At 42.4% G+C, this 18,198-nt stretch overlaps 1 protein-coding gene across 3 annotated transcripts in view; it reads right to left on the reverse strand.

Moving 5' to 3' along the window:
- The window catches only part of MGAT5B (alpha-1,6-mannosylglycoprotein 6-beta-N-acetylglucosaminyltransferase B), an 83,967-nt gene that overhangs the window by 17,003 nt on the left and 48,766 nt on the right, over positions 1 to 18,198 (reverse strand). For all 3 annotated transcript variants that reach the window (XM_075846311.1, XM_075846310.1, XM_075846312.1), the window contains exons 13-14: positions 15,115 to 15,270; positions 132 to 278 (exon numbers count right to left, since the gene is read on the reverse strand). In XM_075846311.1, the coding sequence (XP_075702426.1) occupies positions 132 to 278; positions 15,115 to 15,270 (303 nt within the window). The remainder of the gene's footprint in view (positions 1 to 131; positions 279 to 15,114; positions 15,271 to 18,198) is intronic.

The following is an 18,198-nucleotide window of genomic DNA, read 5'->3' on the forward strand; positions in this document are numbered from 1 at the left end:
AGGTTAAATCGATATAAACTTTTTCCACGTAGACAATGATAATCTCTGTCAGATCACATAAACCAATTTCTGAAAGTATTGGTCATTTTTTAGATCATGACCAATCTTAATTAAAAGTTACTGTCTCATACCTCTCTGGAGGTTGGTTTACCACGGAAGAACTCATGGTTCAGGGAACTGTGTGGTGGATTGAAACGAGGTTGCAGAAACACACAACCATTGGCAACTGCTTCCAAGGGGGCTGGACCTTCATAGGGGAAGCCAAAACCTATAAATAACTGAAATAAAAAATGCATAAAATAAGTTGCAGAGTGATTATCAAATACATCTGACAATATAATTTGCGCCAATGTATTGTGGGTATTGAGTGTGCTGACAATGATAGTAATAAGTCAATGTTCTTCTGAAAGGTTCATGGTAGGGTTCATCCAACATAATTGTTTCCTCAAATGTAATGAGGTGTAAGAGGTACCTTTAAGAAGAGGGCTAAATATGGATATTTGTTATATTTTAGGAATGCCTAGGTATACTATACAAGTTTCTCTATATATCTAACATTTAGCAGAACATGCATGGACATAGCTTAAGAAGTTGGAAAATCCTTTTATCAAGGCCTGCGATTAGTTATCACCGTCCCCAGTGAAGCTTACTATTTAATATTTCTATTTCAAGCACACACACTAGGACCACTTTAAAAAGAAATGTTTTTCAAGTGGGAGAGTAAACAGAGTACCTAGAGGAAACAGGCACAAATGTAGAGAACTTACAAACTTTATGAAGATATGGGCTTTAGTCAGATTTAAACAAAGGCCCCTAGTTCTGCAAGGCAAAAGTGCTAACAATAGTGCTGCCCAGATTGTAAAAAAAAAAAAGTATCGGAAGTAACTTAAAAGATTAGGGGCCAGGAGAGTCTGTGACCCCATATTCTGTTCTCCACCCCAAGTACTACTTGCATATTTATTAAAATGTTACCAGTCCAGTATGTTATCATTCCATCATACCGCATTACAGTCCAGTAGCCAGGTAATATCTTGAAATACTGTTTTTGATGATCCAGAACTCGTAGCATATATCGCTATAAGCAGGGGCGTAACTAGGAAAGACTGGGCCCCATAGCAAACTTTTGACTCGGGGCCCCCCTCCCCTGGGTGTCACACAACCCTCCCCTTGTAGATAGTGCCTTTTTTACAGCCCCCCCTGTAGATAACGCCATACATCCCCCCCCGAAGTTTCCATGACTAACCTCTGACTTCTGGCGTCTGCGCAGCTCAATAAAAATGAAAGGAGCGCTGGTCACGCATACGAACGCGCGCGACCGGCGCTCCATTCATTTCTACGGAGCTGCCGACACAGACCCCGGAAGTCCGAGGTTTGTGATGGAGAACTTCAGGGGACTTTCAGTCCCCCCTTCCCCCTATCAATGCCAGCGATCACACATGTATCCCATGTCCTGTGAATAGAGGATACATGTCTTTTGTTTAATGGCAGAGCGGGGAGATACCTCCCTGCTCTGCCATAGTGTTCAGTGGCGTCGCGCTGTAGCAGCCATAGCGGCTGCTAGCAGAGCCTCCGGCCATGGTGGGAGCCCGTGCCGGCAGGCGACACGGGCCCCCTCATGCCGCGGGCCCCATAGCAGCTGCTACGGCGGTAGTTACGCCACTGGCTATAAGTCCAACAAAAGAGAGAGAAATACCTGGACCGCACATCCACTTGTTATACATTGATCCACTGCTATTAAAATGTATAAATATTAACATGAGGTTCTTAGTAAAGATTTTGATCAAACTGTATAAGCCCACTTGCCACTATTTGGCGACCTCTTTTAAGTGGGTCCCTACTTTATTCGGTGTAGTATCACATGACAACCAGTGCCGCCGCAACACTAAAAATGCAGGGGGAGCAACACTAAGGGTATGTTCACACGAGGGCGTCCGTTACGGCTGAAATTACGGGGATGTTTCAGCCTGAAAACATCCCCGTAATTTCAGCCGTACCGGCATGTGCAGGCGCTTGAACGCCGCGTCCATTACGGCCGTAATTAGCGCTGCTATTCATTGGAGTCAATGAATAACGGCTCCAATTACGGCCAAAGAAGTGACAGGTGTCTATTTACGCGCCGTCATTTGACAGCGGCGCGTAAATATACGCCTCGTGTGAACAGACAAACGTCTGCCCATTGCTTTCAATGGGCAGATGTTTGTCAGCGCTATTGAGGCGCTATTTTCAGACGTAATTCGGGGGAAAAACGCCCAAATTACGTCCGTAAATAGGCCGTGTGAACATACCCTGAAACTGCAGGGGGAGCAACCCAGGGGCTCAAAAGAACTGCGGCTCCCAGGCTAAGCCACCTTGACTTTGGGCCACATCCCCCACTACAGAAACAAAGACACAACACCACAACCAAGTGAACAGATCAAAGGAGCTTACCTTTCCATGTGGTCCTAGAGAGAAACTGAGAGCAAACGGGTAGAGAGCCTTATGCAAGCTTCCGCTAATTAAAAACACCTGAGCCAAATAGATGGAGCGCTGGTTACCCCTGCATGTGCTGTGTTGTAGCGGCACTGGTTGCAATGCAATACTGCACCTAATAGAGTATGGACCCTACTCATCGTGAATTGACAAGTGGGCTTATACAGTTTTATCAAAATGTCTATTAAGAACCTCATGTTTATAAATTTTGCTTAGCCGCAATAGATCAATGTATAACAAGTGGATGTGCGATCCATATCTTATTCACCCCTGTTGGGTGAATATATCGCTATAAGGGTTCAGTCACACGCGGCAGATTTTGCTGCAGAAAAGAATGGAACTGATCTTCAGTCACAAACAATTTCTGCAACGAAATGTTCCACGTTTGACTGCACTCTGAGAGTACCAGACGATCCTCTGGACAATAATGGGTCCCTACAATAAGAGGGTCCCAAAGGACCAGCACAAAACAAATACATTTAAAACTATTCAGAGGCAATTACTTGATACTAAGGACTATTTTTTTTATGGGTTAATTCACAAAAAATTCATTAGACCTTGTTAATTATGTGACTTCCTAAAATGCAGTTCAAAGTGAACATGTACATGTTCTGTATAAATGATTAAGCTGACCACAGAATTATTTTCTCTGGTGGGCCCAAGGTACCCCATTCTGAAACTGTGTCACACTAGACTGTCTTTATTTAGAACGGTGTTCTTTTGTGATTATGTCATAATGGTCTGAGTCTTTATTTTTTAACGTGTTTTCTAATGTGGTGATGTTACAATAGTATTTGTCTTCATTTCTAGGCTGTGTTCTATTGTGATGATGTCAAAATAGCTGGTGTGTTCACTTGTAAGTGGTGCTATATTTTGATTATATCACAAGACCTGTGTATTCATTTAGAATTGGGTTCTATTTAAATTAAGTAAGCGCTAACTTTTCAACAAACTTTGCATAAATCAATAGTAAAAGCGAATATACAAAACTTTGTAAAACATATTATTAAAAAAAGAAAAAAAAAGAAAGAAAAAAAGAAAATTGACACTTTCTCCACTTATCAGGCTTTATGCCTCCCCCTTCCTCCTAACTGTTCCTGCGCTCTCAATTTACCGCTAAATCCCTCTCCTCAAGATAAGACGGACTATTAGATCACTGAGGGATCAGGATACAGCTGCCCATCGAAGTCTATGCAGAGGAGAGGGAAAGGAGTGAGTAGGGGCAGAGCAAGAGAGAGGTAAAAGACACAGACACTGCAGCTTCTAGTAAGTATTATATCTGACCACAGTGCTGAATTCACAGCTACACTGCTCAGTACTCCTGTATGATGACCTCCATGCACCTACAGCTTCTATTTATGTGATAAGTTAGGCTGGGTTCACACACACTATTTACGGACATAATTCGGGCGTTTTAGCCCAGAATTACGTCCGAAAACGTGGCTCAAAAGCGTCGGCAAACATCTGCCCATACATATGAATGGGTCTTACGATGTTCTGTGCCGACGGTCATTTTTTTTACGCGCCGCTGTCAAAAGGCGGCGCGTAAAAAAGACGCCCGCGTCAAAGAAGTGCCTGTCACTTCTTCAGACGTAAATGGAGCCATTCTCCATGGGCTCCATGGGAAAACAGCTCCAATTACGTCCGTAATGGACGCAGCGAAAGATGCCTGCACATGCCATTATGGCTGAAATTACAGTGCTGTTTTCTCCTGAAAACAGCACCGTAATTTCAGCTGTAACGGACGCTGCCGTGTGAACATACCCTTAGAGATGAGAGAGCAGGATTCCCTCTTTTACATGTGCAGTGTATAGAAGACATGATAGTAGTTAGGCTCCATCCACTAGCTCAGAGAAAACTGAGAGTTCAGGATAGGGCCCGCAATGGGGAAAACTGCATAAAAAAAATACCATATGCACTCATATTATGGTCATAGTGTTATTCCTCACGCACACACATATGACAGCTTATTTTGAAAAGTCAGTGGAAAGGTTAGGGATGCTTTAATTTTAATTTTGAATATGTCACAATAAACTGTCCTAATTGTTATTGTGACGTCCACTGGGAATGTGGACCCACTGGGCTAACTCTGGGTTAGAAATAACATTGCTCAGGCAGAGTTCCTTAGATAGTCCTGGGTGTGCAGGTATATCCTGAGGGCAATATTCCTGGTGCGCGCACTGGCCCTTTAAGAACTGAAAGGGGTGGGCGCAACCTACGGGCATAGGCCGGGGTAGGAGGAGAGAGCAGAGTGTGGCAGCATCCCAGGGCAGGGAGACGCCAGCGATGAGGAAAGCAAGCTGCTGCCCGATGAGGTATGCTTGAAAGAAGTCCTGTTGGACTGAAACGTTGCATGGGTGAATAAACTGCTGATGCTTTTTGGAAGTGCTGCCTCTGTCCATTTTTTGTCTGATGGGGTGAGTGAGACCCGCAGCCTCCGGCGCTACAGTTATGAAATCAAAACTGTGATTTTTGTTATTCCTAAGGCTGTGTTCTATTTCGATTATATCACACAAATACTGTTTGTTCATTTATAGCCCATGTTTTACTGAGATGATGTCACAGTAGTGTTTGTCTTTATTGCATCGGTGCTGTATTTGTAAGCCAAAACTGGTAGTGGGTCCAAAACACTGAAGAGGTGCAAATATTTCAATTATACTTTTTCTCTGTGTAGGTTCCACTCCTAGTTTTGGCTTAAAAATACTGATGCAAAAGACGAACCAAAATGCTGCTATGTGAAAGTGGCCCATAGTTGTCTTCTATGTTGATGGTGTCACAATAGACTGTGTATTAATTTACATGACGTGTTCTACTATGATATATCGCAATAGTGTTTGTCTTTATTCCAAGGCTGTGCTATATTATGATGTCACAGTAGTTTTTGTTTTTATTCCTAGGTTGTGTTCTATTGTCATGATTTCACAATGATCTTTGTCTACATTTATATGCTATGTTTTTTATGATGATGTCACAATAGTTTTTTTATTCCGTTGATTTTTGTGATTATCTGTATTACTGTGCTGCAATATTTTGTTGTAATGTGCTAAGTTAACAACAGCTATTCATGTACAGTTACAATGCATTCGGAGAGCCTTCAGACCTTAAACATTTTTTTACATTTTGTTATGTTAAGGTCTTGTGCTAAAATAAAAAAAAATCACGTTTCCCCCCATCGTTCTGCACTCAATACCCCATAATGACAAAGTGAAAACAGAATGTTAGTAATCTTTGCTAATTTTTAGAAAACGGAAAACTAAAACATTGCATTGACATAAGTGTATGTGCACACACACTAATTACATCCGTAATTGACGGACATATTTCGGCCGCAAGTCCCGGACCGAACACAGTGCAGGGAGCCGGGCTCCTAGCATCATAGTTATGTACGATGCTAGGAGTCCCTGCCTCTCTGCAGGACAACTGTCCCGTACTATAATCATGTTTTCAGTACGGGACAGCAGTTCCACGGAGTAGCATGGACTCCTAGCATCGTACATAAGTATGATGCTAGGAGCCCGGCTCCCTGCACTGTGGTCGGTCCGGTACTTGCGGCCGAAATACGTCCGTCAATTACGGACGTAATTAGTGTGTGTGCACATACCCTAAGTATTCAGACCCTTTACTCAGGACTTAGTTGAAGCACCTTTGACAGTGATAACAGCCTCCAGTCTTCTTGGGTATGATGCCACAAGGTTTGGTAACAGCCTCCAGTCTTCTTGGGTATGATGCCACAAGGTTTGGTAACAGCCTCCAGTCTTCTTGGGTATGATACCACAAGGTTTGGTAACAGCCTCCAGTCTTCTTGGGTATGATGCCACAAGGTTTGGTAACAGCCTCCAGTCTTCTTGGGTATGATGCCACAAGGTTTGATAACAGCCTCCAGTCTTCTTGGGTATGATGCCACAAGGTTTGATAACAGCCTCCAGTCTTCTTGGGTATGATGCCACAAGGTTTGGTAACAGCCTCCAGTCTTCTTGGATATGATGCCACAAGGTTTGATAACCGCCTCAAGTCTTCTTGGGTATGATGCCACAAGGTTTGGTAACAGCCTCCAGTCTTCTTGGGTATGATGCCACAAGGTTTGGTAACAGCCTCCAGTCTTCTTGGATATGATGCCACAAGGTTTGGTAACAGCCTCCAGTCTTCTTGGGTATGATGCCACAAGGTTTGATAACAGCCTCCAGTCTTCTTGGGTATGATGCCACAAGGTTTGGTAACAGCCTCCAGTCTTCTTGGGTATGATGCCACAAGGTTTGATAACAGCCTCCAGTCTTCTTGGGTATGATGCCACAAGGTTTGCACACCTAGCTTTGTCAGGTTGGATGGGGACCATCAGGTCTCTCTAGAGAGGGGTCTGAACACTTTTCGAATGCACTGTATATACCACATGGAATCCAGCATTTTCAAGTTTCTCCTATATAACTATTTTTCTGCTTGGTTAAAATGGATGGCTGTGCTCATGGCCCCTCCTTAAATACAGCCCAGGACATTCTTATAATCTTGATAATGATAAGATAACATCAAAGAGACATAGAAAACACGTATATTATTATGACTATTCTGAAGTTCTATCGTCAAAACCCATCAGTAGAAAGAAGAACGCCATACCCAAATAAATATACATCATGGCACAGCTTCTCTTTCTTCTATTTTGGATTAATATTATTTCATCATTTAAGCAATGTCCAATATTTTTCTAAGATAGACATAGCGGCTTCAGAATTTTTTATGCTCGCTGAATGCAGTGAAAAAGTCTCTTGACTGGTTATAAAAATAACCTCTTGGAATAATTCTGTCTGCATGTATTAATCCTGAGGAAATATAAACTACAGGAGTCACATATTCAGTCCACACAGGGTTTGTTTTTAGTCTGTAACCACCGAAGTACATAGGTCTGCATAGGACCTGTATACACAAAATGGTAGGATTGTTTTAATCAAGACTACTGGCAAACTTGCTACATTTATTCATTTTAAATGCATTAGAGAAAAAAATAAAATTGACCACCAGGTTTTGGAAGTATTGACAGCTGTCTTATCAGCTGTAAGACATCTCTCTATAGAGATATAAAAGACATGTACAACAGGCCTCTGCACCAGGGGCGTAACTAGGAAAGACTGGGCCCCATAGCAAACTTTTGACTGGGGCCCCCCTCCCCTGGGTGTCACACAACCCCCCCCCCCCTTTAGATAGTGCCTTTTTTACAGCCCCCCAGTAGATAACGCCATACAGCCCCCTCTGTAGATAACGCCATACAGCCCCCTCTGTAGATAACGCCATACAGCCCCCCTGTAGAGAACGCCATACAGTCCCCTCTGTAGGTAACGCCATACATCCCAAACAAAACCGTTCATAAATTTACCTGAAGGCGTTTTTTTAAATCCACAGCATGTCAATTTATGCTGCAGAACCGCAGTTCTTCTGTCGCGATTTTTGCAGCGGAAAAATCGCCATTCAGTAAAAAAAAAATCCCTTTTAAGTTGAAAAATAATAATAAGGTTCATACTTACCACCGATCGTTGTCATAGTAACACGATCCACTGCTCTGAGTGTAGTTTGGCCATCTGGGATGACGTTTCATCCCATGTGACTGCTGCAGCCAATCAAAGTCACATGGGCAGTAGCATCAATCCAGGAGGCCGGGCTGTACTCAGAGCAGAGGAACGCGACGCCCAGGTTGTAAGTATATAAAAAAAGATTCCTGCAGTATTTCTGCAGTGGAGATTCCGCCTGAAAAACTGCCCACAATTTGGTACGGTTTTTCGGGCGGAATTCCCTGCCGTTTCTAGGACGGATGCGCTTTGTACTTTTACGCAGCTTATCCGCCCTGTGTGTTCTTACTGTCACTCTGTAAGCATGTCGGCTCACACATCAATCATCTGCGAACAAATTAAAAATCAGTCTTGAACGGTAGGGCAACATATTATGGTTTGTGCTAAACACGTATTCCTTGTGGTTGCAGCATGTACCTGTTGTAGGATGTGTACCACACCTTGAGAAACACGGGTTTAATGCAAACAATCAGACCGTAACAACAATTGTCCAGTACAACACGTAGTACATGCAGATTTAGCACAAATCATTGTGGTTTTAAAATGACTGTTAATGTCTGCATAAAAATGCATGGACATTAAGAATGATTTGAAAACTGCGCTGACTCGTGGGAATACAGAATAGTGGCGTGGTTTGCACTACTATATGTGTCTGTATCCTAATGCCTCCATATACTGGACCAGTGACATAAATATAACTATACAGTTCCACGCACACACACACACGCACACACACACACACACACACACACACACACACACACAGGGCTACCATCAAGGCAGTATTACTGGTACTGCCATCAGGGTCCCAGCCACATGGCTGAAAAAAAGGAGCCTGCGCAACTCGCGGCACCCCCGGCCTGCCCTCACGTCCTCAGGACGCAGATACAGTTAAAGAGGCTCTGTCACCAGATTATCAAATCCCTATCTCCTATTGCATGTGATCGGCGCTGCAATGTAGAGAACAGTAAAGTTTTTTTTTTTTTTTAAAAACGATCATTTTTGGCCAAGTTATGAGCAATTTTATATTTATGCAAATGAGCCTTTCTAGTGGGCAACTGGGAGTGTTTTCTCTTATTTCCAACTGGGCGTGTATTGTGTATGTAACATCTGGGCGTGTTTACTTGTTTTACTAGCTGGGCGTTGTGAATGGAAGTGTTTGTCAGCATCATACACTTCTATTCACAACGCCCAGCTAGTAAAACAATTTGAAATTTGGTTTGTATGCATACATACATAGTGTAGCAGTGCGGCTACTAAGGAGCAGGATTGGTCAGAGTGTGATAATCAAAAGGAATGTTACTATAGAAAGTGTCTTTCTCCTTATTTATTAGGCAAGAAACCTGGAAATAGGTCTGGGTTGCTGGAGTGGAAGAGAAAAGTAAAGTTCCACTACGTCGTCAGGACAGTCCAGTGTTTGGGCTGCCTTAGGAGTTTCATTAGCTGCCAGCTGTGAGGGCTCCTTTTAAAAGGTGAGATCTATTCACACAATGCTCCCAGTCTGAGGAAGATAGGCATTGCCAGCCTGTGGGAGTCAGAAGTTCTGGTAAGAACATATGTTTGTGTAGCCATGGATCCGTGAGCTCTGGTCCCCATCTCCTTCCTAGGAGACGCCAGCGCTCACTTCTGCTCCGGTCTGCTGTGTCCAGTAGGGTGCGCGCGCAGGCGCGCGCACGCTCCTGCCCGGCCTTTAAGGGCCAGCGCGCACACAAAAGGAAATCGTCATCATCATCAACTGCCATGATTTTCTGGTCTATAAGAAGGCCCCAGGCCTTCTGATCCTTGCCTGAGGGTTGTTAGTTTTCCCAGTCTGTCTTGCAAATGGTCCCTTAGGGTTTCCCGTTCTAGTCGTTACCCGTGCCTTGTTCCCTGTTCCTGTTTCCCGTGCTGTGTCTTTATCATCTAGTCGTGCCACGTCCGGTGTCATCTGCCACGTCCGGAGGAATCCGCCACGTCCGGAGGAATCCGCCACGTCCTGTGTCATCTGCCACGTCCGGAGGAATCCGCCACATCTGGGGCAACCTGTGGCCCCTGTGTCATCCGCCACATTTGGCGTTATCTGCTGCGATCATCTCCATCAGTGCCAGAGCTGCGGCCACCATCTTGACTATCCAGGTACCCTTGTGCGGGACATTGTATTGGTGGGGTTTCTGGTCATTTGGCCAGCTGCCTCCCCGCTACGGCGGTACGGCCTAGTGGGTCCACTAACCCGCTCTGTGACAGTTTGTTGTGAGGTGCTGGGCAGAAGGCCTTTCACCCTGATAGCTAGGGAAGCTATATGCTTAGTTAGAGGCTGGACGGCCTAGGGTTTATTTTGTACTGTTTTTTTAAATGGTTTTTCATGTATGACGACAACAAAGCTGGTTGCGGCCAGTATCAAACCTAAATTCACTGTGTTGGAGTGAAAATTTTCGAGTGTGCCAACCATTTTAGCCCGGAGATGGTGATCCTGTGAGTGAACTTACCCTAAGTTGTTACAACAGCTTTACACCATCCAGCCACAACCTTAAAACAATTTGCCTAATATTGTGTGGGTCCCCTTCGTGCCACCAAAACAGGTTTGACATATCGAGGTATGGACTCCACAAGACCTCTGAAGGTGTCCTGCGGTACCTGGCACTAAGAGGTTTGCAATATGGGGCCTTCATGGATCAGTCTTGTTTTCCAGCCGATCCCACAGATGCTCGATCGTTTTGACATCTGGGGGATTTGGAGGCAATGTCAACACCTTGAACTCTTTGTTATGTTAATTAAACTATTCCTGAACAATTTTTGCAGTGTGGCAGGGCACATTATCCTTCTGAAAGAGGCCACTGACATTAGGGAATGCCGTTAACATGAAGGGGTTTACTTGGTCTGCAACAATGTTAAGGTAGGTAGTACGTGTGATTGTAACGTTCACATGAATGCCAGGAGCCAAGGTTTTCCAGTATAACATTGACCAGAGCATCGCACTGCCTCCACCAGCTTGCCTTCTTCCTATAGTAAATCCTGTGCCATCTCTTCCCCCAGGTATGCGACGCACACGCACCCGGCATCTACATAATGTGAAATAAAACGTAATTCATCAGACCAGGTTACCTTCTTCCTTTGCTCCATGCTCCAGTCCTGATGCTCACGTGCACATTGTAGATACTTTCAGCGGTCGACAGGGGTTACCATTGACACTCTGCGATACACTGTGTGTTCTGACACCTCTCTACCATAGCCAGCAGTAACTTTTTCAACAATATTTGCTACAATAGCTCTTCTGTGGAATCGGACCAGATGGGCTAGCCTTCGCTCCCCGGTTGTGCTTCCTTGGACCACTTTTAGTAGATACTAACCAGTGTATACTGTTTTTGGAGATTTTCTCACCCAGTTGTCGAGCCTTCACAACTTCGCCCTGCTTCCAACACATCAACTTCAAGCACTAACTGCTCACTTGCTGCATGATATTTCCCAACCCTTGACAAGCACCTTTGTAACATGGTAATCAATTTTTTTACACTTATCAGTGATTTTAATGTTATGATTGCACGGTGTATGTATATATATATTTTTATATATATATATATATATATATATATATATATATGTATACGTCAGAAGAATTGCCAATCCATGTAATATTAGGACAGCTCGAGTCCACAGAATCGGAGCTGCTCGTGCACACATAGATCATAAAAGAGTTTGTAGGTCACCCTCCTTATTAATCCTGCCATGACCAGGCACTCAGTATTTTAAGATCTCTGCCACTGTCAGTGAATATAAACAATCCTGTTTACATCCATAGGTTGAAAACCTACCATGCTCACAGTTAGAGCGTGCTACACTTGTATCCAATCTAGGCAATCCTTTCCAAATTAAACGGTACATACTCCAGGCAAAACTTTTCATTATACAGCAATTAAGCTGTATTTACATAGACCTAGAAACCGCTTTAAAAGGAGACCAAAAAACTGCTGACAACGCTATGGTGGGGAGTGCAGTGCAACAATACCTGTGTTGTCGATCATGCAATTTGCATGACCGAGAAATCTGTGTTTCAATGTCCCTGGCACCGTGATCCTAAGTGCCACTCTCTCTGCTTTGAGTGATAACTCTAGTAGTATTCTGATGCTAGAGCCATTATTCAGAGAAGACGGGAAGAGCTGGCAGCGTTCAGTGAAGAGAGAGAACTAAACATTAAGAGGCTGCCTCCATGGCACTTTCTATCGCAGCGCCAAGGCCCTCAAAACGTAGATCTCACGGTCATACTTAAATGATTGACAACACAAGTCTTGTTACGCTGCACTCCCCACCCTGTATGTAGTGCTGTCGGCAGTTTTAAGCTCTCAAAACTGCTGACAGGTTCCCGTTAAGAACCCCTGCTTTACAGTGATATTTCTTTCACCACCCCGATCTCAGATTGGCACAGGGAGCATGCTGGATGTTGAGGCATTTGTACGTCACTCAAAGAATCTCATGCATGGCACCTGCTGTAATTAAGGCTAGGGCTACCTGTAGACTTTGGCCGTGACACATTTTGCACGACCAAAAATCGCTGTGTCATCCTGCCTGCATGGCAAGTAATGAAAGTGAATGTGGTCACTTTGTAACCCGCAAGTTGCCGCGACCGCAACACTACGTTAGCAAGGAATCCAAACCTGCTGGACTTCTTGCGAATGTCGTGTCACGGTCGAGGCAACTTGTGGGTCCCTAGCTTAAATGGAGCCATGCATGAGACTCTTCGAATGTCATACGGTTACCCCAGTAACTGTACCTTCCAGCTAGCTTCCTGCTTCTTTATTGAGTCGGAGAGTAAAAAAGAACTTTAACCTTGTATATGAGACACTTTTTTGTTGAGTTTTCTGCCTTTGACAATTTCCTGAAAAACTGCTGTTTATACTGAGAATAACTTTTCTTGCAGTGAGCGGAATTTACTTTTTCTATAGCATTACAATCACTATAAAACGAATAAGCTACTAAACTTGGAAGAACAGTATAACAACACTTATCTCAAACCCTCCCCCACCAAGAAATCCAAAAAGTCCTTTGCGAAACTTTTTCCCATAACAGCTCCTTTTTTCATTTTCTTAAAGTATATCTTATATCAATCATACAGGTTAAAAAAAAGTAGGTTATGTGATGACCTCTAGGACCCCCACTGCTCCTAAAAATGAGGGGCCACAAATTGCCGTTCTCGGCTGGAGAGCAGGAAGAGCATCCGCTGTCCTACTCCATAGAGATGAATAGGAGCATCGGAAACATGTAAAATATTCCCATTTTACTTTTTCTGATGGTTTTATTCACAGTTAAAGTGTGCGACAGAAATAGCGGAGAGGGCGCTGTTACTGATGGTCCCATTTAACGCTATAGGACGGAGAGTGAATTCTGCTTTTGCTCTCTGACTGAGAACAGGGATTTGGGTCCTCGTGTTCTCTACAACGGTGGGTCTCCTAGAGGTCAGATCCCCACCTCACTTACTTTTATAACCCATCTGAATGATGTATTCTAAAAGTAAAAAGGGGTTGATATGGGCAAATCCTTTTTGTTCCTTTGTCACTATGGGTCAGATTGTGTCATAAATCTATTTATCACCGACTGCGCTCTACCTGATGTATATTCTGTGGATGAACTTTGGTATTGGTTGCCTTTGTGCATCATCGTGAAAATTATATCTGCTAAATAGTTAACTATTTCATGCCAGTGTTTTTTTTTTCTCACAAAATCATTGGAAAAAACTGACACTTATTGACTTCAATGGGTGCTCGGCAATGCATGGTTACCTCTGTAATACAACTGCAAGGAAAAGCAAGACGGAAGCTTGCCTGCAAATTGATCAGCAATACAAGAGGTCCCATCAACAATAAGTTTGTCAGGGATAAACACACAATCTGAGAATGGGTTGTTTCACACAGATGGGCATTAACCAGTCACATGATTTTCAGAATTAAGATACTGTATATACATAGATAATAGCTTTAATGGTGAACAGCGCTGTAAACTTTGCCCTCTTTACTTTACTTTTAAACACAGGGTCACTTAGTTTTGGATACCTTTTTTCTCCTAAATAAATAAAAGAATCATTAAAGGCGACCTGTTATCTCTCCTGACATTTCTATTTTAGTAAATACTTATATTTTCAATGAAATAACAATTCTGGAACATATTTTCTTTGAATTCTGCGTTGTGCCATTCCCTTGTTCTACCTCCAAGAAATGTATGAATAAATTGACAAATGGTTGTTAACATTCCCCTTGTCAAAGGGGCGTGTCCCTACAGTCTGACACTGTGAACACCGATTGGACATGGTCAGACTGTATACGGACACACCCCCAACTGGTAACACCGAGTTGTCAATGTATTCATACATTTCTAGGAGGATTAACAGAGTAATGGTACCATGTAGAGTTCTATGATCCAGAACTGTAATTTCATGGGAATACCATTATTTGCGAAAACACACGTCACAGGTGACAGGTTCTATTTAAAAAAAATATTATATTTTGTGTTAACTCATTGTCTTTGGATTTATTTGATTTGAACATTAGAATCAATTAATGTATAATAATATGTAATAATAATTTGTTTGATATAATGTTAACTCAAACTATTTTTTGTTATGGAGTATGGAATATTTTGTTGTATAAATCAACAGAAATAAAAAAAATTATATTATAAAAAAAAAAAATGTGACAATATGGAAAAATAAAAGAAATCAGGAAGAGGCAAATACCTTTTCATGTCACTGTAATTGATGTATAATAAAATAACATTTGCAGAAATGTCTGCAGAAAATCTACCATGTGTGAACATACAGTACCCAGGGTGAAGTCACACGCGCAAGATTTTGATAAAAAAATGTCCGCGACTGAAAATCAGTTTCATTCATCTGAATGTAAACCTGCAGAAATCCATGCACCTGCTGTAGAAACAACCGCATTCAGATGCATAAAACAGATTTTCAGATTTTTTGCAGCAAGATCTGCCACGGGTAAATCCACCCTAAGTAAAAAGCCATATACTACTAGAATTGTTGTTTCTTCTCAGATAATCTTTATAACTTTACTACTTGGCCCACTCGGGCCACTGTCAGCACCCAATTTGTTCCTTACAACACATCTCCCACCTTGGCCTTCTTCAGCAGCTGCTGTAGATCCTGCTGTGGCAGCAAACCATGGTTTTTAACAAAAGCCGGAACTTCAGGGGGCCTCTGAGTCTCAAAGTAAACAGTCCCGTGCACTTCCATGTGCTTGTGTAGTACCGCCAGAAACTTCTCTTTACCCTAGAAAAAGGGAACGTCACATTAATTGGAGCGGTCAAAACAACAGGCAATACATACAATCTGCAATGCAAAATATATAATTTTTTGATGGCAAACATTTAATTGAATTCAAATGAGCTAGAACATCAGTAGTTAATAATATTATTTTTGACATGCACTTCTTTTTACGACAAGTTTTTTTACACGGCCGTTTTTAAACACGGCCGCGTAAAAAATGCCCCGTGGGAACGGAATGTCGTTTTTCCCATTGAAATAAATGGGCAGATGTTTGGAGGCGTTCAGCCCCCGCATTTTCAGCCATTTTTTGGGCCGTTTACCGCCTGAAAAACGGCAGAAAATAGCTTGTGTGAACATACCCTTAGGGACAACTCACCCAATGTAACGCACAGCAGATTCATGAATATAACATTGCATATATAACAATACCCCTCTACTAGGTGACATTGCCAGGATAGCAAAAAAATCAACTGTCTTTGGCTGGCAGCAGGGCCTGTCGCTATACAGCCTCCTGAACTTATTCTGGGGCCACTTGAAAAACTTATTTATTAGGGAGTCTGAGGGACTGAGTTGTTTTTTTTTTTTTAAAACAGTGTCCCTGTAATCCATTGATGGATTTGCAAAGAAGGTAAATCTAGGGATTACGTTTACATTGGCATTATTTTCTAACTTAATGCACAGGTACTTGTATGTTCACACTAAAAAACACTTTTTACTGTTTATAACCCTATAGACTTTGTGAATTAATTATATTGTCCATTCTCCATAATAGACAGAATCGCCAGAAAGATACCAAATATATTACGTGTTACGAGACTTTACCATTGTCCACAGGTTAGTGGGTACAGGATGAATGAGGGAGAAGACCCTCATCCTAAAGATTCAATGATAGGTCATAGGGAACAAAAGCCCTAAGTTGAAGAGAATGAGCCCCAAGTTGGTAACTAAATTAAAATATCTTACCCTTAGGTATGGTGAAGGTGTGCCGAAGAAGCGCCCCGACACGCGTTTCAGGTAAGTAGCTTTTTCAAGGGGTACTGAGGAAGTGTTTAAATACTGGTCTAACAATGTCAGATGGTAGTTTATGGACCAATGAAAACCCGGTCAACAGCGCATGTGTGTGACCTGAAATCACGTGAGAATTCAGGTCTTTCCATCATTTATATTGGAGGATGAAAATTTCCAAACTAAATGGGAAGAGATATCAACCGAGTGTTCAAGGGGCTTTATGAACCTCCTGATCAAATCCAACCAAACTAGTCTGATTGCAATAGAGAATGAGATCGATGAAGTACAGAGTACAGAGTAAGATCAAAAAAGATCTATCTATTGAGGCACTTGAGAAATTGAATACTGATCTGGATAAAGAGATATGTTTCACAAAATCGAAAAAAATTCAAAGAGGTATAAATGATCTACAACAAGATCGATTCTACAGATGGAGTATACCGTGATCATGTTCGATATCTCGCTCTAGGTCAGCTTCAATTTCATCTCTGACCTGGTGAGGAGCACCAGAGAGTAAGATGGGCAGGCGAAACAGGCCAAAACACCGTAGAACCCATCTATCCTCGCAGAAACAGGGAGATACAAGTGGCGAAATGCAAAATCACTCCTCCATACCTACAAGGAAAAAAGTCTAAGAACAATTTGGAGGTAATCAATTTATCCTCATATTCCTTCTCTTACAGCAATGAAAGACTCATACCTCTTTTCCTACAAACTGATTTAGAAAAAGCTGCATAAACAGCGAGGCAGAAAAAGAAGCCTTGAAGGCCCTTGAAGATTTAGTACAACGTTTCTACCGAACAAGGTAAGTTCCCAATATCGGTTATACCCAGATCAACGAAAACCCATCCCCCATTATCTGTATGCCCGTAGAGATCTTTACTAAAATGATGGTAAATTACTTCAGACAGATTCCCACCAATAAACATTTTGATAACTTATCAGTTCAACGTGTGGCCCTGTGGGAACTACAATCATATGGTGATGTAGTCTATAAAGCTGCAGAGAAGGGTGGGAACGTTGTGATCTGGCTGATTGATAAATACGAAAGGGAAGCTTTCCGCCAACTAAGGGATAAACAAACATATACCAGACTGACACATTATCCTGTGAATGTGTTCTCTACTGAACTGTGCAGGATTCTGAATGCAGCACACGACAAAGGGATAATTTCCAAAATAATTCTGGGAGGCTTAATTGTTAGATATCCCAAGATTCCAACATTGTATTTTCTTCCTAAAGTCCACAAAAACCTATTTGACCCACCCGGACGCCCTATAGTGTTGGGTATGGGAGGACTCTGTGACCCGGTTTGTAAATGTATTGATTATTATTTCAAATTGATGGTCGAGTGCCATCAATATTTTGTTAAGAATACAACAGATGTGCTGACAAGAATTGAAGGCATCTCCCTTGATCCCGACATGATTCTTGTTACAGCAGATATAGAATCTCTTTATACGAGCATCAGGCATAAGGATGGCATCAATGCGGTTAGCTTATTCCTGGGGACAAGCAACTGGGACAGCCAAGTATGTAAACTTATACTACAGGGTGGGCCATTTATATCGATACACCTAAATAAAATGGGAATGGTTGGTGATATTAACTTCCTGTTTGTGGCACATTAGTATATGGGAGGGGGGAAACTTTTCAAGCTGGGTGTTGACCATGGCGGCCATTTTGAAGTCGGCCATTTTGTATCCAACTTTAGTTTTTTCAATGGGAAGAGGGTCATGTGACACATCAAACTTATCGAGAATTTCACAAGAAAAACAATGGTGTGCTTGGTTTTAACGTTACTTTATTCTTTCATGAGTTATTTACAAGTTTCTGACCACTTATAAAATGTGTTCAAAGTGCTGCCCATTGTGTTGGATTGTCAATGCAACCCTCTTCTCCCACACTTCACACACTGATAGC

Source organism: Rhinoderma darwinii, chromosome 13 (assembly GCF_050947455.1).
Source record: "Rhinoderma darwinii isolate aRhiDar2 chromosome 13, aRhiDar2.hap1, whole genome shotgun sequence".
NCBI lineage: Eukaryota > Metazoa > Chordata > Amphibia > Anura > Rhinodermatidae > Rhinoderma > Rhinoderma darwinii.